At 34.8% G+C, this 25,406-nt stretch overlaps 4 protein-coding genes across 4 annotated transcripts; 3 read left to right on the plus strand and 1 right to left on the minus strand.

Moving 5' to 3' along the window:
- The first annotated feature begins 1,082 nt into the window (after positions 1-1,082).
- Positions 1,083-5,080, plus strand: LOC100245562 (small ribosomal subunit protein bS16m/bS16c). Its single transcript, XM_002281517.4, has 3 exons — positions 1,083-1,353; positions 1,908-1,953; positions 4,544-5,080. The coding sequence occupies exons 1-3, from the start codon at positions 1,221-1,223 to the stop codon at positions 4,773-4,775; spliced, it is 411 nt and encodes a 136-aa protein (XP_002281553.1). The 5' UTR covers positions 1,083-1,220; the 3' UTR covers positions 4,776-5,080.
- Positions 5,081-5,971: 891 nt separating this feature from the next.
- Positions 5,972-10,141, plus strand: LOC100267878 (nucleosome assembly protein 1;4). Its single transcript, XM_010657880.3, has 11 exons — positions 5,972-6,217; positions 6,342-6,385; positions 6,670-6,765; positions 7,317-7,409; positions 7,796-7,877; positions 7,963-8,024; positions 8,125-8,309; positions 8,443-8,620; positions 8,711-8,754; positions 9,179-9,377; positions 9,598-10,141. The coding sequence occupies exons 1-11, from the start codon at positions 6,151-6,153 to the stop codon at positions 9,664-9,666; spliced, it is 1,119 nt and encodes a 372-aa protein (XP_010656182.1). The 5' UTR covers positions 5,972-6,150; the 3' UTR covers positions 9,667-10,141.
- A 1,968-nt stretch (positions 10,142-12,109) lies between these two features.
- On the plus strand, positions 12,110-19,488 carry LOC100257827 (DNA repair protein recA homolog 3, mitochondrial). The gene is made up of 8 exons (XM_002279428.5): positions 12,110-12,370; positions 13,136-13,193; positions 14,131-14,348; positions 15,243-15,330; positions 15,716-15,888; positions 16,272-16,418; positions 17,239-17,373; positions 18,561-19,488. The coding sequence occupies exons 1-8, from the start codon at positions 12,314-12,316 to the stop codon at positions 18,948-18,950; spliced, it is 1,266 nt and encodes a 421-aa protein (XP_002279464.2). The 5' UTR covers positions 12,110-12,313; the 3' UTR covers positions 18,951-19,488.
- Positions 19,489-21,832: 2,344 nt separating this feature from the next.
- On the minus strand, positions 21,833-24,999 carry LOC100252681 (putative transcription factor bHLH041). The gene is made up of 8 exons (XM_002279450.4): positions 24,598-24,999; positions 24,362-24,487; positions 24,161-24,272; positions 24,038-24,052; positions 23,881-23,943; positions 23,140-23,799; positions 22,665-23,045; positions 21,833-22,115 (listed from the first exon to the last, which is right to left on the minus strand). Exons 1-8 carry the CDS (start codon positions 24,732-24,734, stop codon positions 22,047-22,049), a joined length of 1,563 nt encoding a protein of 520 aa, XP_002279486.2. The 5' UTR covers positions 24,735-24,999; the 3' UTR covers positions 21,833-22,046.
- Positions 25,000-25,406: the final 407 nt, after the last annotated feature.

Genomic DNA, 25,406 nt, shown 5'->3' on the forward strand with positions numbered 1-25,406 from the left:
ATAATTTTTAAATTTGTAAACTTATTCCCTCTTATATTTTAACTTAAAAAGTAACACATTTTTTCATATATAATTTCATTTAATATCTTAATTATATATATTTTTTAAAACAACATATTATTTTTAAAAGATAAAGATTTTTTTAATAAAAAAGAGACTATAATTCAATTGAGGATTATATTACAAAATTTGGGTTATTTTATCAATTTTAATAAAATAACTAAAAAACACATAGCATGAAATATGAAATAAGTCATTGAAATAATAACAATTTTAGAATAAAAAACATTTAACATTATAAAACCTGACTTGTGACGCGAGAAAAAAAAAATAGACGAAAACTATTACATGTTTATATGAGTCTTTCAAATAAAATGAATTATTTCATTCAAATATTATATAATTATATATATATATATATATATATATATAAATTGTTATTTTCAAAAGAGAGAAAATGAAATGAAAAAAAAAAGGGAAACTTCATTTAAAAAAAGAAAAAGAAACTTCGGCAATTTTCTTTGTAAATCATGGTAACTGTGGATAGTGTTTTGGTACATACCCGAATGAATTTTTAGATTAGCTTTACATTAACTTATTTTTTATATCAATATTAATTATTTTAAAAATAAATTTTTAATTAATTTTATTTATTTATTTATTTATTTTCACATTTTAAAGTAAAAATCATTATTTCTCTCTGTGTGTTTTTTCCTCAAACCATCGGGTAGACCAAATACACCATAAAACAATTTAAAATAAACATTAATTTCATTCTAACCCCTTAAATTTAAGGTTAATTTATCATTAATTCAAATTTTATTAATCAGCACTATTATGAATATATTTCGTATATAAAATTTAATTTTAGAGAATAATTTTTTTTTTTAAATTGTTAAACAAACCTAACTAAACTAGATAAATTTTGTAAATAACCTTTTTTTTCTTTTGGGGATGTTAATTGAGAAATTAACCTTTTAAAATGAATACTAAAACGTGACAGTTAGCACATTCATACTTAGTAAAACGACGTCGCTTTGAGGAGGTGCAAAGCGGTCTAGACCGGTCTGGTGATTTGAGTACCGAACCGGAACACGTCAATGAATAGCAGAGGGCCGAAAGAGGAGGTTCACGAAGAAAGAAAACCCTAAACCCTATCTCTCTCAGTGGAAGCAAATTTTGAATCTGATTTTTGAAATTTGATTTATTTAGCCGAGAAAATGGTAGTGAGGATCAGATTATCGAGATTTGGATGCAAAAATAGACCATTTTACAGAGTTATGGCTGCAGACAGCAGATCTCCCAGAGATGGCAAGCACCTCGAAGTTTTGGGTTACTACAATCCACTTCCAGGTTCTCTTTCTCTCTATATGAGCACATTTGAATTGGTGATTCAATTTCTTTTATTCTTTTTGTTTCCATGGAAAATGGTTCCCCGGGAAAAAATTGCCGTACAGAGATTTTTTTATTTTTAAAAATAGTTCAGCGAAGTCTATCATGTATCTGAAATTAAGAGAAACAAATGGATACTTTGCTGTTGATTTTTGTGAGGAACTGTGCGTCATTTTGGGTTTTCTCATCCAAAAGACTCCGATTTTGCCCCAATATTCATGTTTTCTTGCCATGGTTGCTGAGTAAATGTAGGAAAGATAAAAAAAAAAAAAAGTTGAATCTGATTGTGTTTATTTACTTATTTATCCATTTAGGATTTTAGTAAACTGAAAATTCCGCTCAGCTTGTGCTAATACAGTGTTTCAGTTTTGTTGAATTCATTTTCCAATTTTTGAGAACCAGATATAACGTGAAAGATAAGCCTTAAGAATTTGGTCCAATTTCTCTGCTTGCTAATCAACAGGATTGATGATTTTTAAGTTGTTGATTGTTTTAATATCCATAATTTGATGCAGGTCAAGATGGCGGTAAACGGATGGGTCTCAATTTTGATAGAGTGAAGTAAGTATTTCATTGATATTCCATGGTTATTTCACTCTTAAATTCAGTCCATACTTCCATAAATTAAGAATTAAGTGTTGGATTCAGAGTGTTGGTTGCACTCTAAAGGTTATTGGGACAGTGTTTTGATTGGTGAATAGTTGGATTCTAAGTGTTGGTTGCACTCTAAAGGTTCTAAAACCCTTGCTAGCATAACTGGATAAGCTGATGAATTTATCCATTGTTCACCTGTTTGTAAATTTAAGGTTTCATTTTTTTGGTTGAAGAAGTATATTATCTGATTGCTTGCCTCTTCATTGACAAAATATGAGAGGTGGCAGTGGCCTTTTCTTCTGCCTCATAGGCAGGGGGCAAAGTGTAGAGCAAACCAACAACCGATTAAGGAAGAAAAAGTAGCAGTGATAACACATAATTGTTATTTATGTTTTATGTCTTTTTATTTCCTATGAAAATGTCAATATTATATTAGGAAGTTCTTTCTTCATTGAGTGCTATGCAAAGTGGAAATGATTTGTATTAGTGAATTCTTACATCATTAGAATGAGTTGGCCAAGGTTGGTCCCCCTATGCTCTTTTCTCAAGGTTGGACGATGGGGGTTTGGGGCTTTAAATAACTCCACGAGGGAGTGATTGCCAAGGATTGAATGGAGGACATTGCTCTGGATGGGGCTGAAATGCTGAAAAGGATTCACATAGCTGACCTCAAGTAGTGGGGATTGGTTCTTTTTGGACCAAGAAAAAATTGAATTTTTAGGAAGAATGTTAAATGAGGTGATGGGAGCATTTTACTGACCCTACTAGCACTTCTCTTGTCATGGGAGAATGTGGTGACTTTAGTATCAACTCTCACACATCAACCAGGCCAATCAATTTGTTTGCCTAAGTAGAGTTTCTCCCAGAACCCCTCCCAAGACAATAAAGTGGCATGAGATAGGATAATCTAAGCACCTAAGGTATTCTACGCAGTTTGAGCCTGAGGACTCATCAATTCAGTGTACTGTTTTAGAGTCCCGCAAACAATGATGCTACCTTGAGGTTCCATAGACAGAGAGAGGATCATTTCTGGTGATCAGCACACCAAATTTTCCTAATAGCCAACCCTGACTAGTCAGCATCAAGGCTTTATTGAGATACCAAATTCCCAAACAGAGACAAAATCAAACACATGATGGTTTGAAGCTCTGGTTACCGCCTAAGCCCTTCAGATTCCAATTGATGACCTTCATGAACAAATATAATGTCTCTGGATAATTTCCTCATTTTAACTGATAATATATCAAATAGCTCAGTTTTTTTTTTTTTTTTGGTTTGCGTGCTCTTTAGACTTGCTTTTGTATAGGGTTTGGCACATTGTAGTTTGACCATCTAACCTTCTGCAACTAAAATTTGGGTAGATTTGCTTTTTTATAGGGTTTGGCACATCTTAGTTCTGGACCATCGAACATTCATTAATTAAAATTTTGGTGGATGCTGTTTTCACTTGTCCATCATCTCATATAACATACAGGGAGCTACATGTATAATATTAGACACTGAGAATCCATCAAAGGTGGGAGGAACCATTGGGAAGACAGTTTTCCCAACCATACTTGATCCATCAATGAGGGGAGAGATAAACTGAGATATAAGATTGATTGGGATTGAATTGCAATAAATTCTGGGCGGCAGCTGAGAAAACTGGGATAAGGGGCTGGACAGTTTTTGATGGAACAATGAACAAGGTAGAATATTGTTGCTTTCTTAGCCTGGTCATAGAGTGTCTACCACTATTCCTTGTTGGCCAGTAAGGAAATGAGGGGTTTGTTTGGCAACCCTTTTGAAAACGGTTCTTGCAAAACAGTTTTCAGAAATAGTTCTAAAAAACAGTTGTCCGTTATTTTCAGAAAGAAAATTCTATTTAAAAGCTCAAATATGGAAAACAGCCTTTTCAACTAATTCTATGTGAAAGGTCTGTGCACTTATATTCAATGTAAAAGTTCCCATGGTATTCTTTGTATTTTCAACTGTTTCTCATAATATTTTACAATTAAAAACTTAAAAACACCTCAAATTTGTTCTGAAAAACACTGATTTTAAGACAAATTCTCAAAAAATAGTTTTCAATTAAAAATTTGTCAAACCTGTTTATAAAGTTAGATTTATTTATTTTTTTTAAATTCTAAAAATAAAAGCTTATTTCAAGAATAGTTTGCAAAAGGGTGTGAGGATTCTCTGATTTGGAGAGCAAGATTACAGAATCTGCTGTGATGCTCCATGGTCAACAGTTGCCTAAGCAGTGGTCAACATGATTTTCTGAGAGATCTGAAATGCTATCATCTTGTATGTGCTTGCATGGTTAGTTATTCATGTGACATTTATTTATCTTTTTATTACATTTTAATGAAAATGAACCTTACTAATTGCATCGAATTGCTAAATAACCCCGAAATATGTTTTTGATAGGTAAATAATTGTAATATATACATCAAGAAAAATGGAAGGTTTCTTGAGAAAACGGGTGCAAGCCCCATTAATATCTGTTTTAATTAAATGGGCATAAGATTTCGGCATCCTAATCCGCTCCTACTAATTCTGTTCATCTCCTCTGCAGATATTGGCTATCAGTTGGTGCTCAGCCTTCAGATCCCGTCCAACAGATTCTTTTCAGAGCAGGTTTACTACCCCCACCCCCAATGGTGGCAATGGGACGCAAAGGCGGCCATCGTGACACCCGTCCTGTTGATCCTCTAACTGGGCGCATCCTGACCCCAAACAAGCCAACCGATGTTGAACAGCCAAAAGATGATGAAGATGGCAACGAAGACAGCCCTTCCACCCCATGAAACATTTCGTGGCTGCACCTTCTTCTAAGATTCTTTTTTCTTAGGAATGATCCTAGCAGAGATGAACTGGTTTTTAACGCAGTTTCTTTAAACCTGCCCTCCCGCAACATGTGATGTGCCGTGTGCGTACTCCTACGAGTTTTAAGGCAGAATGCTTCTAGAAAATTTGAAGGTGGATGGCGGGAAACACAGTTGCTTGACTATAGTTCCTGGACATAATAATTGAAACTTGAAAAAAAGTTGTACTTTCTATCTTACATGTTGTGATCTATCGCGCCATGATTAAGAAAAAACCTTTATTCAAAGGGCATGCGGTGTGCCATTGAAGCAGAACTTTTTTTTTTTCTTTCTATATTTAAAAATAAAAAATGATAGCAATTATTATATAAAATATAAAAACATTTTAAAATTTACATTAACCAGATAATAACTTTTACAAATTTTTAAAACAATTGGTATTAAAAAATTTAGAGCTTGTTCGGTCACGTGTTTCTGAAACTTGTTTTTAAAAAGTGTTTTAATAGTTTTAAAAAATATCATCATCCATTTTTATTTTTTGAAAACCTCATGAAAATTTTATTTATTCTCTATTTCACTTTAAATTTTAAAATTATTTTCAGAAAACAATGATCAAATAAAATTAATTTTTTGTTTTAAAAATAGAGAATTAATTTTAAACCATATGGTCAACCATTCCCTTATTTTTTACAAAATATGAGGGGGAGTTACCGTATTTTATGTAAAGGTTATTACAATTTATATCATTAAAAACAAAAATAGAATATTTTTAATTATATTAAACTAGTACATTTATTATTTTTGTCTAATTACTAAAACATTTATGAATGTTGGAATCAAATTTATAGACTATTGTTAATGTTTAATTAATAACTAATGATCTTTAACCCTGTTTTGTTTTTATTATATAGTTTGTTTATATCTTATGATTTTTAAAATAATTATTTTATTTATTAGGAAACTATTTAAAAAATGTTTATGGTGGAAAATTGATTGTGCATTACGTCTTGGGTTGGAGTTGAATGGATTGGATATTTAATAGATGAGTTTGGAAAAACTCCCACCCATTCGTGTTTAAGAAATTAAGATTAAAAAAAAAGTGCCATTTAAAAAAGGAAAAGTAAGAGTAAAATAAGAATGTTAGAAAAAGGGGAAAGTGCCAAACGCGGTCTTACAGTGGCACAGCCACAATAAATAAGCGAAAGGTGTGAGGTTTATAAAGAGAGGGAGAAGATTTGAAGGGAGTCTCCAAACCCTAACTCTCCTCCCAAATCAGCTTTCCTACCGGCCACAACAAGGCTCTCTTCTAGGGTTTTGGTTTTTAGGCTTTCTTCCTCCCAATCTCTGTAAAGTCTCCATGAGCAACAGCAAGGAGACCTTCAACATGGCCGATCTCGGCTCCTCTCTACCCGGTGCTGTCGCCGGTAACAATTTCAGCAAACCCTAAAACCTATCATCTTTCTGGTTTTTGTCCTTTTTTTTTTTTTTACCTTCTGTTGTATCTATAAATCCCAGTTCTTAATATTTTGATTTGATCTGTTTTTCTAGCTCTCAACGCCGAGGATCGAGCTGACCTCGTCAACGCGCTCAAGGTCGGTAACTTGCGGTTCTCCATTTGATCCCTGAGTAGATGAAAGAAAATATTGAATATTGTGTTTTGTGCTATTTTGTTTTTTGGGAACCGGAAAACTCACTTTAACTGAAGCGAGTGGTTGCTTTAGAAAAAGTGGGGGAGGGGTTTTTGTTTTGTCAGGTCCTGAAAATCTGTGGTTCTGATTTTTATTTTCTTTTATTTAGCTGTTATTTTCTCGGAAACCAAACGGAGGTTAAAATTATGCTGAGGTTTAATTGGCTGATAATGTTTCGTGTTGTGCAGAATAAGCTTCAAAATCTGGCTGGGCAGCACTCTGATGTTCTTGAGAATCTGACGCCGAAAGTTAGGAAGCGTGTGGAGACTCTCAGGGAGATCCAGGCATGTCCTTTCCCAAGTTTTATATTCTTATTTATTTTCAAATCTTGTTTGTTGGTACTTGGATTTATTATTATTTTTTTCTATTATCTGGTGGTGTTCATTAATCAGAAATTTCATGGTATCTGTTGATGAAGTTTGGATATTTATTGACTTTGTTTTAACTTTGATCTAGACTTCAAGAGCAAAAGTGAAATCAAAATTAATATCTAGAATGTGATTATTTTTGGGGGGCCCTTAATTGATATCTTGACCATTTAATATGATAGTTTATCTCTGGAATTTTAGATTCTTCCTTCCCAAAAGGCTTTGATGCTGAGTGTTGTGCTTTAATTTTTGTAACCTATCTCGGGGTTTGTGCACGCATTTTCTGCATTGTTATTGTGAGTAGTAAATTACTATAACCTCAAGGTTCTGCAAGTTTCTGTTGCACATTTATGATGCCCTTTGTTTATTCCTTAACTGTGTTGTTTTTTCCTTCATGAAGGGACAAAGAGAGAATGATATAATATTTCAAATTGTCCAAATTTCTAACCATGTTTCTTTATTCATAGGGTCAACATGATGAATTGGAGGCAAAATTTTTTGAGGAGAGAGCAGCACTAGAAGCTAAATATCAAAAGCTATATCAACCTCTTTACTCCAAGGTATCTTATTCATCCATTCTCTACATGAAGTCCACCCATTAAGGATGTGGGGTATGGGTAAAAGGTGAAACATGTGGAAGTGCTTCCTCTCACATGGGGTGGATTTGTGTTTAACATTGGCTCCCTTATTAGCCCTTGTTACGTATTGTATTTCTTTTTGGTGTGGCGTGCTACTAATGTTTCTTGTCCATCAACTAGGGCATTACGCTAGGTGCATAAGGCAAATGCCTGTACCAAATGTGCTATATTAGGTGCTTTTGCCGCCCTGCTTTTAGACATCCATTACCAGGCTTTTTTTTTTCTTTTTTTTTTACCACTCTTGGAGTACCTATAGGTGTCTTTCTTGTGGTGTTCTCCACTCGCTAATTTTTCTGCAACACTTGCAGAGATATGACATTGTGAATGGTGTTGTTGAAGTGGATGGAGTTACAAATGAAGTGACAATGGACCAAGAGGATAAAGCTGAAGGTACCAATGCCTATCAATCCTGTACCTTTTTCTTCTCCCTAGGGAAGTTTTGCGTAGCTTAATCTTTTATTGCATATTTGTGCAGAGAAAGGAGTGCCTGACTTTTGGCTTACTGCAATGAAGACTAATGAAGTGCTAGCTGAGGAGGTTAGTTTAGTATGCTGTTTGAATCTTTTCAGTGCTTCTATATGAATTGCAAGTCAAAATTATGGTTACTTTATATATTCATTTAGTTTATGAAATATAGATTTCTGAGCGTGATGAAGGAGCTCTCAAATATATCAAGGATATCAAGTGGTGTCGGATTGATAACCCCAAGGGTTTTAAGCTTGAGTTTTTCTTTGACACCAATCCTTATTTCAAGAATTCTGTTCTGACAAAAACTTATCACATGATCGATGAAGATGAACCTATTCTTGAGAAAGCAATTGGGTAACGTCACTTACTGCTTCACTAGCCTGCTGACTTTATTTTCAAGCTTCCTGTTTTGTAATTATTGGGAATGTCTTTATATAGCTGTTGTCAACTTTTTCACTGTAACTAATATTTAGTTGGTACTTTATAGGACGGAGATTGAATGGTTCCCGGGAAAATGCTTGACTCAAAAGCTCCTGAAGAAGAAGCCTAGGAAGGGCTCTAAAAATGCCAAGCCAATCACAAAAACAGAAAGTTGTGAAAGTTTTTTCAATTTCTTTAGTCCACCACAAGTTCCTGAGGATGATGAAGATATTGATGAAGACACTGTAAGAACAGTGACAGTGCATTCCGATAAATGATTAAATGCTAACTGATTATTTATTCTGTATTTATTTCATTTTACATGTTTTGAACAGGCTGAAGAGCTTCAGAATCAGATGGAACAAGATTATGACATTGGGTAAGTTATAAGTTACTTACGATTTTTTTCTTTCCAAGGAATATTATCTTTGATCTCAATATTGGTGATCATGTTCCCTCTAGTGTTTTTTATACCTTTGCACTAACATATTATTTTATCAAAATTTCTGTTATTTGTGGTATGGGAAATGTTATGTTTCTCCAAAATGATTTTCTGAAGTAATGCTTTGCGCTGGTCTTTGGCGTGCATATTAATTCTTGCAATTCAATGGCCTTTGTGTTGTTTGTCTATTCAAAGAAGCAAATCACCCTGCCTTTTCATTGAATGTTGTATCACTTTTGTTGTATTTGTGTGTTTTCTTCTTTTCCATTTTGATAGTTGAGTGATTCCTTCTTGAAAGTGCCTTCCAATCCTTCATTAATTCACGTCTATGCCATCTAAAAGCTTATGATGCTTTGTGCAGGTCAACCATTCGAGACAAAATCATCCCCCATGCTGTTTCATGGTTCACAGGGGAGGCTGCTCAGGGTGATGAGTTTGGTGACATGGAAGATGATGAAGATGAAGACATTGATGAAGATGATGATGAAGATGAGGATGAAGAAGAGGATGATGAAGAGGATGACGATGAAGATGAAGAGGATAGCAAAGCCGTGAAGAAGGTATAAAAGTTTAAATTTTGTATTATTATATAAATTGCATATTTTTGTATTCCGATTAGAGGTGATGCTGATCATTCTTTGTTGGCTTGGTTTATGATCTGGATGTGGTCATTAATATTTTGACCATATATTCATCTTGTTATCCTTTCATTTTTTTCTCCCACATATTTTGAAATTTTGAGTTGCATATTTTGAGTGGTTGTGGTTCTGTGAACTGTAGAAGAGTGGCAGAGCACAAGTTGGAGATGGGCAACAGGGTGAGCGCCCTCCGGAATGTAAGCAGCAGTAGAGCGTTTGATAAGCGAAGCAAGATTTGAGATTGGCTGAGTTTTGTCTATGGAGAGTCACTGCAACATGGGTTGCAGTTTGAGAGGAGAGGGGAGGGGGTGGGATGGGGTGTGGGTAGTGGGTTGTGATGAGGGGACGGTTTGGGTCTTTCTGTTATGTTAAAAGAGTTTGGGTGTTTTCTCCTTTTGATCATTTTCTTTATTTATGGTTATCTTAGAGAAAATATTAAATTTTACAATCTTATTATTTTTCATTTTTGACTTGTTGGTTTGGAGGGATGTATTTTGAGGAGAGCCTTGTCAAGCTGTTGGTGCTGTGAACAGTTGAAAACTATGGAAAGCATATCATGTTTCGATAGTCCTTGTAGTCATATTTTTATGGTTTCCTCCAACCCATTCTTGTTGTAACCATTATTTTCAGAATTTGCCTAGACTTGATACTACTTGATATACACAAACTATTATTTATTGTCCAAATCTTGTCTTCTTGGATGTGTGAAGGTTTAACCTATGAAACTTATTGTTCAAATCTTTGGACAGCTTCTTGGTCGGAAAAAGACAATGATCTGGGTGGGGGTGGGGCACTTCGGTCGGATGTCATAATGGAGAAATGCCCCCATGTGTTTTTGTTGTAATGGGTGTGGGTCAATCTCATGTATAGTAGTTGATGTTGATAAATCAAGTAAAGTGAATATTCTCATGTCACCAAAGAAAAAATGTTATAAGGTATCAAACGGGTATCACTTAGAATTTGTACCCTGAAGTGGATGGTTGAATTAGAATATTTGAACGGAGAAAACAAAATACAAAGAATCAAAGAATGCTCAGACCACAAGAAAGAGTCGCACCCTGAATTGTACGACCAGATATCATGATGCATTTTCAATTTCGGTGTCTCCGTCTTAGTTTGAATTTTAATTTTCGGCAATTATAGAGTAAAAAGAGAGATTTGTGAAATTAGCCAAAATACAATTGTCTCTTCAAACTTTTTATGTGTTTTACACTGTCTCTTTACATTCAACATTTTGCTTTTCAAATTTGTTAAAATACAATATTTTGCCTTTTAAATTTATTAAAAAACCAATAAATAATTTGTTAAGTATAAAAACAATGCTAAAATAGAAAGAAAAACAACTTAAATATGAAGAAAAATATCTATTACCTAAGTTCGAAGCTATCATATTTTTGTAGCTGCATGCAAAAATTACAAATAGTCATGCAAACATCTTTTTTTTTTAAAAAATAAAAATCAAAATTGATAATTACTATAGTTTGAAAGCATTTGGGAAATTTTACTTTAAGGTTGTTAATTTAAAATTAGTTTTACCAAATTTTATAATAGTGTTCAAATCAAAGTATAAAAAAGGTTAATCCCTTTTATGATTTTATAAAATGAATGTAATTTAAGGCAAAGTGTTGGTATTTAATAAGTTTAAGAGATAAAATGTTGGGTTTTAAATATAAAGATACAAAGTATAAACCGCGTTAAAGGTTAAGAGGGTAAAATGTATTTAACCCTTTATTAGTTCAAACAAATATTTAAGTGAGAGATTTCTTTGAACCGATAAATTGGTAATATTCTTATTTATTTTATGAATACTTTATATTACACCTTTTCATATCAAACAAACGGTTAGCATACCTTCAAAAATTAATTAGATGATAGTTTGATATATCTTTAACCATATGCTTGGTTCTTTGAAAATTTAAGGAAAAAATATAGGGAAGGAAAATAGAAAATTGTTATATTTGGTTCTTGAAAATTAGGGAGAAAATGTTAAAAAAAGAAAATAAAGAGAAAAAGTATAAGAAAAAAAAGTAAAAGAAATAAAAAATAGTTGTAGAGGTTAAATAATTTGAAAATATAAAAGTTTTTAACTAATTTTAATTATATATGATTTTATTTTGTATTTTTCGTAATAAAACTAAATATGAGAAAATTATTTTAGTTTACTTTTTTTTTTCTTATGAAATAAAAGAAAAGGTAAAGGAAAATAAAAATGGACTATTAATAACTTATTTTAATATATTTTTTCAATCTTATTTATTTTTTTATCTTTTATATAAATAAATTTAAAATATATAATTTTTTTACTAATTTTCATAATATCTATCTTTTTCTAAAAATAAATTTTATTGATTTTTTTAATTACTTGATTAAAAGGATGAGCGGATCCCAAATTTGTAAATATAACCTTTTTCACTTTTGAACTTTAAAAATAATTTATTTTTGATAAAAATATCCTTCAATATTTTGATTATTTGGAAAGGAATTTTAAAAGAAAATGTTATTTTTATAAGAAAAAAAAATGAATACATTCTTGTCAAAAAAAAAAAAAAGGTATTTTTTGGGCCGAAAACTTTTCATAAAGTACAGCCCAATTCAGGGCCCATGGAGCACATTTTCTTCTGATCCAGAGTCCATAGTCCAAACTTGGACTGCCTGACTGGGGCGAAGGTCTCAAAAGGGAGGGAAACCAAACCAAAAACCCTAAAACTAGAAAAAAAAAAAACAAAAAAAGCCAGTTCTCTCTCTAAAACCCTATATTTGCAGTGCAGAAGCATGGCGTAATAACACCATCTCCATTTTTTTTCCTCATTATTTCTAATTTATTTTTGTGTTTGGCTTCCGGAGAGTTGTTTTGCCCCATGGCGAGGCTTCTTCGGAACGCTTCTTCTCTCAGACACTCTTTATTTGCAGTGGAGGTGATTCTTTTCACACTTCTTTTTATACTAATGTTGGTGTTATTTTTCTCGGCAGCCCCTTTGTTTGGCTGCTCAGAAAATTATGGGAGGAGAGAAAATGAAACAATCTTTTAAAGTTTTACTTCTCCTCACTCAAGTTAGCCAAATTGTTGTGCGAGGTTTGATTAGTGCTTTGCCCATCAATAACTATAGCTTGAAGATTGGATTTTATTTTATTTTATTTTTAATTTTCATATATCTTGTCAGCAATAAACGGAGCGTTAGGGTTTTAGGCTTTTGTTCTTCCCACCCTTAAGCCCTTGGCACCAGTGACAACGACCTAAAAATCAACCTAACTGATCAAAACCCCACTAAGACCCAAATCATCATCATCATCATTGTAATGATTTGGGTCTTAGTTGGGTTTTGATCAGTTAGGGTGATTTTTAGGTCGTTGTAGTCACTGTTGTGACTGATTTCCATTTGTTTAGTCTTTGTGCTTACCATTTATTCATGCTCTGTCTTGTTGGAATTTGGTGGTGTTATTCTGGCCATCAAAGTCCAAATTGAAGTAGGCTTTCCTGCTAAAAACATGAAAACGTCTTAAAATCTAACCAAATTCATTTTTTTAATTCATTTATGGGTATTTTGGCATTTTGAGAATGTGCAACTGTATCACTTTTTTTAGCAAATGCTTGAAACTAGATAAGAACGATGTGACGATTTTATTGACTGGATTTATTTTATTTTTATTTTTACTTATTGTTCTTATTTTTTGTTTTGCAGGGTTTTAGAAAAGGGGTCTTGGGAACATCCTCTCAGTTTTGTAACTTTTCTTCTAAAGGTGTGGAAAGCTTCTGCAATGCCCTGCCACTTTTTTCTTTGTTGCTTTACTTAAGGATTGCTTGGTTTAATTATATTATGGGTTTAATTCTGTGTTTCGTTTAAAGTTTATTATTGATTACTCTTTATTTTGGCGGTCTTATGTTGCTAAATAGTAAGCAATGAGGATTTTATGGCCAAATGGAGGTTGGGGCCTGCAAATCTTGCCACCTGAGCAATAAAATAATTAGGGAACTACACTATGCGAGCAAAGCAAATGATTGGCTCTAACTGGGGAGTCTCTAAATTTGTAATTTAGATAAAGTATAACTATGGACTTTCTGTGTAGCCCATTCTCAAGTCTGAGGGTTTGGGATGGGAGAATTCCACATTCATTTCCACGTAATAAAAAAAAGAAGATAAAGAAGATAGAGGGATTGCCTATTAAAAAAATTTTGAACTTGCTTCTGATTAAAAAAAATAAAATAAAATTGAACTTGTTATAATCTATGTCAAAAATGGGCCTCTCAAGGCCATGATATGATGCTGTGCAGATGCACAATAGGATGCTAATTATGCTGCTACATCACTTGGTGAGGCTTTTTGTAGGCTTTCTTTGCTCTGCTAGCCTTTTTCCCTGTCTTAGAACAATAAATGATGTCATGTACAATACTGTAGTCTCAGTCATCCTAGACTCATATTGCATGCCAATATGTATCATGTGCACAACTTTTGGTTTTGGTCAATTTGATGGCTATCAATTCTATTTTAAATGTTGAGAACAAAGAATGCCCTGATGATTGAAGTTCTTTGTGAAGCTTGTGATCCTTTTGCCTCTTCTGTGATCTTTTTGGTGTATTCTGCTTGCTTGGAATTTTGTTTAGCATTGAATAAGCAATGTGGATGCAGGTCATTCTCTTTTTGAGCATTTAATAGTATCAACTTTTATGCGTTTGAAGGTAGGAGGAGATCTAAGTCTGATGGAAGTGACTCCAATGAAGAGAATTTGTCTAAGAAAGAGCTGGCCCTACGACAAGCCCTGGATCAGATTACTACCTCATTTGGAAAAGGATCTATCATGTGGCTTGGTCGGTCTGTTTCTTCTAAACATGTTCCAGTGGTCTCCACAGGATCATTTGCCTTGGATATAGTATTGGGGATTGGTGGACTTCCAAAGGTATGTAGCAATGTTTGGATTTCATCAGATTGTTTCTCTGTCATGAGGTTAATTCTGTTATAGCCAGTATAGAACAGAAGTATTTGAATGAAGTTATTCATTCTCACAAAGCATGATATTTTCGATATCCATCTTCTCTAGAACAAGTATGTCACTGATGTCTTCATCACCTAGCTCTAGCATGTTTTTACTCGAAGTAATTGCACAGCCTTTGCAAACACTGGCGCCTTAAGATAGTTCAATTAAAAAGAGAATTCTCAGTTATTTTATTTTCTTATGGAGCATAATGTTTTGATATTCATCTTCTTTATGACAGTTAACATATGTGCCATTAATGTTTTCATCACCTAGCCCTAGAATGTTATGCCTCTAAGTAACACAGTTTTTGCAAACACTGGTCCCTTAGGATCATTCAATCAAACAGAGAATTTTGAAAATTATTTTCTGTTTGCACAGTAAGTTACTTTTGTTACCCCCTGTAGTAAAGGAAAAAAAAAGAAAAAATATACGTTTACCTTGCTTGTGGTGCAAATACAGATATATCACTTTTAGTTTTAAAACCTATACACATCCCCTGTTTGAACTGTCAGCTAGGCAGCATTATTGGAAACTGTAAGCCATGTCAGCAGTTGGGCCACGTGCCACCTTCTTATTAGTTGCTTGGAGGAGATGTTCTTATTTATAATGGCTACATGGATTTACTTATTGATTATCATTATCATTTTTTCCACTCAGTTATGATATATAGATTGAAAAGGCTCATGAAAGTCTTGGACCTGCAAATTCACATCATTAGCTAAATGATCTTCATCTGAAATTTAATTTCTTTTCTACTAATGGAGGAGGGAGGGGACAAAGGCTGTTTATTGGTATGACTTTTCTGGCCTTCTGCAGGGACGGGTTGTAGAGATATATGGTCCAGAGGCTTCTGGAAAAACAACTCTTGCTCTACATGTAATTGCTGAAGCACAAAAGCAAGGAGGTGACTTTTGGCAACTCCTAACACAACTCATTGCTTACTACATCTGTCTTTGGTTGGGACAAAAATATTCATTTAGCAGACAACCAATTCATAAACTTGGTCATCTAGTCAGGGGATCAAGTTGTATGCTTTTTCATCATAGTCACCAATTTCTGGTCCATGGTCTCACAAAACCAATCACAGAAATTGAGGCTATGTGATGGCTTTAATATTGATTTCCACCAATAAACTTCTCTCTTATCTCTAGTTTTATCTCCCTATTTTTTATTTTTCTGGTGCCAGAGGGAGGAGTGGGTAATGGTGAGGTGCTTCTGGTGTGTCATGGATCTTGAAATCAGCTTTTTTCTTGGATATTAAGGCGTTTTTTTCATGTTATGCCATGTAGGTTACTGTGTATTTGTTGATGCTGAGCATGCTCTTGATCCAGCGCTTGCTGAGGCCATTGGGGTAAACACTCAAAATTTGCTTCTCTCGCAACCAGATTGTGGTGAACAAGCTCTCAGTCTTGTGGACACCCTAATCCGGAGTGGTTCGGTTGATGTTGTTGTTGTAGACAGTGTAAGTAAGGTGCTTTTATTGGATTCAAATTCTATTTGGCAGTAAAGCATTTACACTTTAGTTTTGATTGTTGGTGTCTGCAGTGACATGCTTGATCAGTGTTTTCCATTATCTCTCGTAAACTGGGTGTTATTTTTTTCAACCCCCTTTCTCTATAGGATGCTTCTTTTTTTATTTTGTCATCATCTCTTTTTTCCTTGGTTGAAAAAAGTCATGTTGATTTTTCTGCACAGAGTATATGTGGTTTGAATTCCCAGTGATGAGTTAAATTCATAACTATCAGATGATTTGTAGCATCTCTTCAGTGAACTTTTTGGATGTAAATTCTTACCCTATTTTATATCTTTTACATGGGGTTTTGAATTCTGTATTTGGCGTGACAGGTAGCTGCCCTAGTGCCTAAAGGTGAACTTGATGGTGAGATGGGTGATGCACACATGGCAATGCAAGCCAGATTGATGAGTCAGGCGCTTCGCAAATTGAGCCACTCTTTGTCACTATCACAAACTATTTTAATATTTATAAATCAGGTGCCGGTCTTGAACTTGTGATTCTTCATTGAATACATTTTGAGTTAAAGCTATGCATCCATCGCCTTATGTGAACTGCATATTGGTTGCTCTTAGTCATTAAAATTTAAAATTTCCACTCAATAATCTGGTAGAAATGAGTTGTGACAGATCAACAAGTTATGGAAAGCACTTGGAATCTTCCTCAACAATCTTTGTTTGAGTGGCTAGTAGCCCATATGGCTTATGTTTATCCACTCTAATTTTTTAGTTTTTACTTGTTAGAAGTATCTTTTCTTTGTATATTATTTCAAAATGAACAATGGATTTCCCCCATTTGTTTGCAATTCTAAACTTTCTGAATTCACCTTGTGCATTTGGCTAAGCAATTTCACCTTACCTATTGGTGCCAAGTTGTTATCTGTCCCTTAAATTTGTACAACCTTAGCGATTTGGTGCATTCAATTGGTTCTTAACTTAGATATAAAAGTTGTATGCTTGATATCATCAGCATTTTTTCAAACTAAACTTTGATTTAGTTGAATGATTTCCTATTATGGGTCCATCCAAAATATTGAAATTGGTTTATTATGACAGAAAAAGTGTGCCATATGATATAAGCAGCCAATGTTGAATAATTGAGCGATAAGACATAAGCGGTCGTCTGTAAATAACTCTCACACTGTCTTATTTATTTTTCTATCTGATGTGTAAACTAATTCTGGAAAATTGAAGTTCATTTGCATCTTCATGAAGCAATTCGATTGTTCTGAAGTTTCTCCAACATGTGGATATGTGTTTCATGATCAAGATTTTCCTGATTATTCACATTTATATTTAGGTGAGAGCAAAGCTATCAACATTTGGAGGGTTTGGTGGACCCACTGAAGTTACTTGTGGTGGTAATGCCTTGAAGTTCTATGCTTCAGTGCGCCTAAATATTAAGAGAATAGGACTTGTCAAGAAAGGAGAAGAGGTATGAATTTCTGCCTATATGTTGACGTGTGAATTTGTGTGTAGCACTTGAAAAGAAGGGGTTCTGGTGACGATTATGGTGTATTCATGGCATATTCCAAAATTTGTGAGGGTCGTTGACCTTTTATTTGGTTTGAATTGTATTGAAAAAATAACTAGCATTTGCCTCAATCTAGGGGCATGTTTTTTAAGTACCATAACTAGACATGTACCGTAACTAGTGGTTTATGAGCCACCACAAAATGATGCAGATCTGTCTTCTAGGGCAGAAAATGCAAAATGATTTAAAAAAAAAAAGGCATAAAGGCCATCAAATTTCTTGATGAGAGCTTGAATGGAGTTGCTAACCACATAATTACTCTATGGTTAGAATTGTTAAAAGTAATTTCCGGCCCTTCTATGGTTTCTTGTCTTGAAATTTGTGTCTTCACCACCTTTATAGCTGCAGCCTACATCACCCAACTGGGATTTATTTCAATCCAAAAGATCTGCTCCTGTTTGATATTGCCATGATGATACAATGAAATGGTTAAGTAAATGTTCCAATGTTCGTGTGAATATTGGAATACCTGTTCTTATATTATTAGATCACAATCTTTTATTTTCTGTACACATGTACAAGATTGGTCCTGTTTTTTAGCAGACCTGTTCTTGGTGTGGATGCATCCTTTTGATAGATGGGACCTTGACATGTGCACATGTTTAGTGGTGTATGAGTAGCCACAATGCAGACTGATTCTGCTAGGGAAGACAAAGTAAAAAAATCTCAAACCAAACAAAGGATAAAGGCCCTCTAGTCTCTCCAGGAAAGCTCAAAAGGAATCACTAACTATTACTAATCACGGAATTACCTTGTGATTGGAATTGTTAAAAGTAATTTCTAGTACTCTACTATTTCTTTGCTTTAAACCTGTCTTCACCACCTTTGTAGTGCAGCCTACATCACCCAACTGTATTCTATTTCAATCCTAAAAGATTTTCTGCTGTGGGTAATCCCATGATAAATAACATGGTTCAAATACCATGTAATCGTGCCAATGTTCTTACCATGTAGATATTTGAGGTGGACCTTTTTGTTTGGTTGACCCTAATCTTTTATTTGCAGACACATGTACAAGATAGGACCTAATTCTTTTAGTAGATCCTGTTCTTGGTATTGATGAATCCTGATGGGATATTGTTTTGCAGACCATTGGAAGTCAAGTTCTTGTGAAGGTTGTGAAGAACAAGCATGCCCCTCCGTTTAAAACTGCTCAATTTGAGCTTGAGTTTGGAAAGGGTATATGTCGTGAATCCGAAATAGTAGAGTTAGGATGCAAACATAAATTCATCATAAAGGGTGGAGGTGCTATGTACAGTTACAATGGCCAGAGCTTCCGTGGCAAGGATGCCATTAAACAGTTCCTCTCTCAGAATGAAAGTGAGCGAGAGGAGCTTATGAGGAAGCTTAGGGAGAAGCTAGTTGGTGAGACAAACAAGGAAAAAGAATTGGAAGCAGAGGCCGTGGATGAAGATATTGCAGAAGGGACTGTTCCACCTGATACTACTGATGAAGAAGTAACTGCAGTTGAGGCATGAAAGAGCAAATGACCTCAAGTTGTACCCACTTTTTTCACCTTGGCAGGTTATGGAATCTGCATTACCCTTTTTCCAATCAAGTGGTGATACATGGAAACATTCAGTGGACACAGATTGATAGAAGTATCTGGATGGCCTGTGGTTTAGGATCACATTCAAGACATGCTTGTGGCCAGGTATCAAAGCTTCTGAATGACAGTCTTGTAAGTTATATTTGGGAGTCAATATATATATTGGATTATGTCGTGGGTGAAAGTTTTGTGAATTCTAAAGGAGCAACTTGAAAGAATGCAGGGTCCTTACTCAATTCCCCGGAATCATCTCCACTGTTGATTATTCTTGTTAGTCATGAAAATTCAAGAAATGCTATAAAAGTAATATTATATTTCCTCCAGTGTACTATTCTTTGTTCTGAATACTATTCTCTGGTTGCTCATTTTGGTTCTTGTAACAGACCTGGTTGAGTGGGGCTTTGGGCTGATTTTTATTCCAGGAATGTATAAAAGGGAGAGAAAAGTCTCTGCATGATCCATGACTATCCTTGTTCAAATTCACGCTCATTGCTGCATTCAGACTCTAAATGCTGTCAAATATGGGCCCCATTAGAACACACAATTTGAAGCTTCATGAGATGATCACACATTCTTTTGTTCCAATATGAACTGTCAGCTTCCGGGCTGCTAAACTCCAGCAGTGTATGCGTATTCTGGGGTGATGAATGAATGATTAATTGTTCACTTATAGCATTTTGTCCACATATTTGTTATTCAATAGGTTGATGGTGAATACACCCTCATTAGGTTTTCTGTAGTTTTGCCATGACTTGATTTTAGATCTTTAACCAAGTTGGTCCCCCACCTCGTGCTCAAATTTTTGATCACATGGATGACCAGTCTTTTTCATTTCAGAAATCAGAATATCACACCCCCTTCCATTCCTCTCCCAACTGTTGTCCTCTATCAAAATCCCAGTTGAGAAAGGGAATATAATATATTTTTTTTAATTAATGGTCTTCTTAACCTGCTTCCTTTGAGCAAGGCACCCCTTTTCTGCCCTTTGCTTACTTCTTGGAACCCTCCGTTTTGGCTGTCTTCTTCAATTATTGATATTTCAAAGTGGTGGTTGTCCTTGACTTACTGCTGTTCAGACATTGGTCTGGTGGCAGAATAGTGGAAAGATAGATAAAAAAATTTTAAACAAGGGAGAAATTGAGTTTCTAGAAGTGGAATCCACCTAGGTACTAGGTAGCAATGCAAGTGTAAGCCTTTCAGGTATAGAACTCTTGCACAACTAGATATGGGCTTTTTCTATTTATTTTTTTAAATTAAAATTTATTTTCCAACTATGTGTTCTTGAAGATAGGGGTTTGATCTTGTAGTCATTAAAGTGTACATATACCTTACCAAAGGAAAGTCATTCTTCCTTTGAGTGGCATCTAAACTAAACCCTAACTATTTATATCGGAGATAGATTTGTGGTCATGATTTCAAGATGGCAATTCTAAAATATTCCAATTTCTTTCATCATTATTAGTTTCATTAAATAGTACTTAAAATTTAGCAGCCATTGTAGACCCAATTATGACTTGTGGGGACAATTTATCAATCGTCACTTTCAAATTTGGAGGGCAAGGGTTTCTTTCCCTTTTCCAACTATTGAACCTCGTACTTATATTTTTTTACAATATTTTCATCTAATCTCACTTAAACATTATAAAATAAGATTATATTCCAATATAAAAAAAATTTTAACCAAAGTATGAATGATCTAATCAAAGTAAAAGAAATTCATCAAGATATGAAAAATATCCTTAGTATGAAACTTTAGGCAATTCTAATTAAATAAAAAAACCGCTTTATTTAGAATTAATATTCGCATGACAACCATCAATACCGAGAAAAAAATGTTTTATATATTTTCTTCGACTTATACATCTTTTTCTATTTGATGATAGTTTTTGTTAAAAATTCTACCGTTATGTTTTTTAATAATATTTTGTTTACATTTTATATAATATTTTCTTTTCCGTAGTATGATAGTGAAATTAAATTTTAGCTTTGTAATTTTAAATAGTAATTTATATAAATTAAATTTTCAACAAATTAATTTTTTTTTTCCACAAAAAGTAAGTGGCTTAAACAACATTTTCCATTTTGGCAAAGCCAAAAAAATCAAAGTTGTATATATTTGACCTTTTGTTCTTCCATTAGTCTCAAGAAAAATCAAAATAAAAGAAACAACTCAAAACTTTTCTTAAGATAGAAATCGAAGTTAGGTAGCATCAATTGGTCCCCTCAAACATTCCAAGGACCTCAAAAATGGTGGCTCTCATTTTTAATATATAGATTAGGTACTGAAATAAACTTATAAGTTTTTATAACCATTATTAAAACCACCATGATTATTTTGGAGCAAACATCTACACAGTCTCTGATCAGATTAGATTCTTAGTCAAACCCGCCGTCTCAAGGTCACTTTGAATTATGCAGGAAAAAGAAAGACTTTTCCCGGTTTCCCCCAAGAGAAAAAAGAAACCCTAATGAGACGTAGCCCATGTTGCCAAAAAGAAATACACGGTAGGGTTTAGGAAGACACAAGGACAAAACGTCTCCTCTATTGACTAGTTAGTAGTGACGAATCATCCCCGAAGCCATGAAAGCTACTAGGGCTGGTGGATTGATGATATTGAAAAGGTAGTTTCTAGGGTTTGTTTTTTTTTGAACTTGGACCATCTTTGAATTCATATATATATACACATCAACCATAAATATAAAATCGCAGTCAATATGGGCGACACATGATATAGAGGGAAAGTGATGTTATGTGATGGGGGTCTGTTCAAATTTGATGGGGCTTCACCCCAATCGGTGGAACTCATGAGAAATCTAAAGTCATTCCATTAATCATATGCTTTTGTGATCTAAAATTCTCGTATACATCGAGAGTTAATGGCTAGCTAAGCTTACTAAAAGGAGAAAATCAAGCAAAATTGGATGAAAAAAAATTGTGGGAATTGACCAGGCAGTCAGATTGGTTGTAGAAGGATGAGCGGTATCAGCGACAGAGCGGCGCACCGCAGCGGATGATTTTGCCTAGTTATACTGCCAGGTCTGCAACAACTCTTCTTATGGCTTCCTCGAAGGCAGACTGGTCCCATTCACTGGCCTACAAACAAAGAAGTTGAACAACATATGAATAATAATGACAAAAATAGCGGGAAAAGTACTTTATCACCTCCTTCCAGCTTGTTTCCTATAGTTACTATCAGTCATGCACTACCCAAAAGAATATATTAGACATTAGTAGGTGCAATGTATTCATAGTTAAATATCAAAAGTGACAATCAGAGATTTCTTCAGTTGGATTATCTGAATTGATTTCTGATAAAAAAAGGAGAATGTTTGTGGGGTGCTACTTTAATTTAGATGATTAAAACACATGCACTGGAGGAACCAACCAAGAAAATATCAGATGGAGGAAAACCCTCAAATTCAAAAAGAAGCATGGATCTAGCTTCTAATGGGGATCAAATGAATAAACCCTAGAATAAGGTTGGAGTAATTTTCATACTGTTTGTCAATTAAAACTACTTCAGAAGCATGATTGGAAGGATGAGTTCATTGGATATATATGTGTGTATGTTTTCATGGCTGCGGCATGCATGTTGGTTCTTGCTGTATGAATTTATATTTGTATGAGAGTACGCATACATACCTCGATTTTCAATCTCAGGATTACGTGATTAATGGGACTTGTTTCTGCCATCCGGGTCTCAGCGTTCATGGACATCAAGCTTACATTCTTAACCCGTTTCAGGAAGTCCAATATCCGGATGACCAAATCCAGGATAGAACAGTCTGCTCTCACGGTCACTTGTAAGTCGATGTTTCTCTCTTCTGGTGTTGGTTCTGAGGCATTTGTAATCTGAACACTCAGTCTCTCATTCGAAGAATCACCACCCCCTTCATTATTACCTTCATTTTTCAGGTTAATTTGAGCTTCTAAAGCCTGGTTTCTTTGGGTAAGCTCTAAAATCTGAGCTTTTAAAGAACTCAAGTACTCCCTTGTACCGCTAAGAACTGATGCTTTGTCTTTCTGCAAAACCCGAAATCGAAATTTATGTTAAGAATTAAAGAATTAATCTTTATCTCTATAGAATGAATATGATGATATGTATTAATGCTTATACCTTGGATCCGGGAGGAAGCAGTGTTCTCAATGCATGGAAGCTTTCATTGAGCTTTTCTCGCCTTTTCCTCTCTGATATCATATGGTGTAATTGAGAAACTGAAGGATGGCTTCCTTGTATAAGTTCCTGTCTTCTCCTCAAATGTAAGTTTTTAAAGTATGCCATGGATCTTTTGAGCATACTTTGCCTGCCTGAACTGGCTGTCAATTGGGCTGTTGAAGGCTTTTTATAATTCCTGAAAGCACTGACATAATTATGCTGGGGTGGGTGATGAGAAGAAGAAGAAGAAGATGGAGGAGAAGAAGATATGACTGCAAGGATGGCTCTGGTCATTGCAGCATGTTCACTCTCTAAGCTTGGGAAATTGAGGCTTCTGATTTGGTTCAAGGCCTGCATGGCTTGCTCATGTGGAGTACTAATTGTGGTTGATGGTGGCCCCAACGCTGGCTCCATTGAAACCTCTTTGAGGGGTTCTGGAATGTAGGATGTGTTTGGAATATTGAATAGAAGAGCCTGAGGGTACTCTGGGCTGTCCATGGACATTGATCTCGACGAAGAGGACGACTGCCGGTTCTGGTCAGCAGGCTGAGGAAACTGTGGAGAGAACTGTTGAGAGAAGTCCTCAAGGAACCAGTTTTTCGTCTCCATTTCCAAGTTTTTCTGAAAAAACACAAACCAATTGAGCACCAAAACATCAAGAATTTTCCTCTTTAAGTGATGAAAAGGCTAAGAGATTCTTACCATTGTTGGATTGGACATGCCCAATTCAATCTCTCCGCTCCTGCACCCCATGAATACCGCAGTCTGTAATTCAATCAACATTGTGAAAAAATGAATACATACTCATTTATGAATCTTGATGAACACTCAAAATTAAGATCATTATTGTTTTACAAACCTTAATCCTAGCTTCCTGCAACAAACACACGAAAGTTCTTAGTTAGCCACCATGTACTAATCTACACAAAAGAACTCTCTCAAAACAAAAAAAAAAAAACTCCCTCTCTATATAAATATATACCTGGTAGAATTTCATTTGTGCTGGGGCTGTTGCCATCCTACCGATCTGGGATTCATTCAACTCCATATACGACACGCAATTCTTGAACGCCTCCCCTGGAACTCGGCTGATGCTGTGAAAGAAAAATGCACTGATCACGACAAATATAAAGAGGGATGATCATATCATCAATTCTATCAAAGCTTCTAAGATGTGCCATACTCGTTTTCGAGGATGAATACTGAATTACAGTATTCGTTGAAAAGCCTCCTAGCTAGACTCCCAGATGAGGAGCAGGGTTGGTTGCTGTTCTCTTCATGGTAGCACCCATCCAGGAAGCGCAAGCAGCTGCTAAAATTCAAGAACTTAGTATCTGAATAATTAGGTTATCCCTATGCCAATCCTGCAAAGACAAAAGGGAAAGAAAGATCGATCATGAGATGATGATGGATTCTTACCTGGATGGGTGCGGTTGATATGACCAAAGGCAAATGTAAGAGCAGCCAAAAGACTCCATCACATACCGAAGAAAGCTCGTCCTTGTTGCTTCATCGAGCAGGAAGGTAGAGTCCATGAATTGGACCTTAGAACTCATATCACCATCCCAACTTTAAAATCATCTGCAGAAAGATAACAGTCTTGGAGGCTAATTCAACTGGGGCTTTTTATGGGGTTGTTGAAGGTGTCTGGGGTAAATAAGAAGATGGTGGATGACAAGGTCATCCATATTATACACAGAAAAAAAAAAAAAAAAAACCAAACCCCCCAAAAAATAGTGATGATGATGTAGGAAAACAGAAGCAATGAAGAGATCAAAGAGATGATATTAATGGCTGGAGAAAGCTTTGAATTCTTATAAAAAGAGTTGAAATAAAAAAATGGGAAATGTCTAGTGAAGAAAAGTATTAGAGAGCCAGCCAAGAAAGGGTGAGAAAAGTATAGGTCAAAGTCCACCATGGCATGAGTTTGAAAACAGTCAAGAGAGGAAGGCAACCTGTCTCTTTCACTTATTTTGGTGGCTGTTGCTCCCTTGGATCTCTTCTTCTTTCGCTTTTGTTTATTGTCGGGTTTGCTTGGTTTTGAACTCTTTCTTACTTCTTCGTTTGTTTCTTCTTAGCCACACATGGCTAGGGCATGTACTCATTACTGTGATTGCATCACAGTGAAGAGCATCAAGGATGGAAATCCAAGGGGTGGACTTTTGATTCTTCATGAATTTATATGAATTTTTTTATTATTGTTTTTTGAAAAGTTTATGATTCTAGAG

The sequence above is a fragment of the Vitis vinifera genome, chromosome 11 (genome assembly GCF_030704535.1).
Source record: "Vitis vinifera cultivar Pinot Noir 40024 chromosome 11, ASM3070453v1".
Lineage (NCBI taxonomy): Eukaryota > Viridiplantae > Streptophyta > Magnoliopsida > Vitales > Vitaceae > Vitis > Vitis vinifera.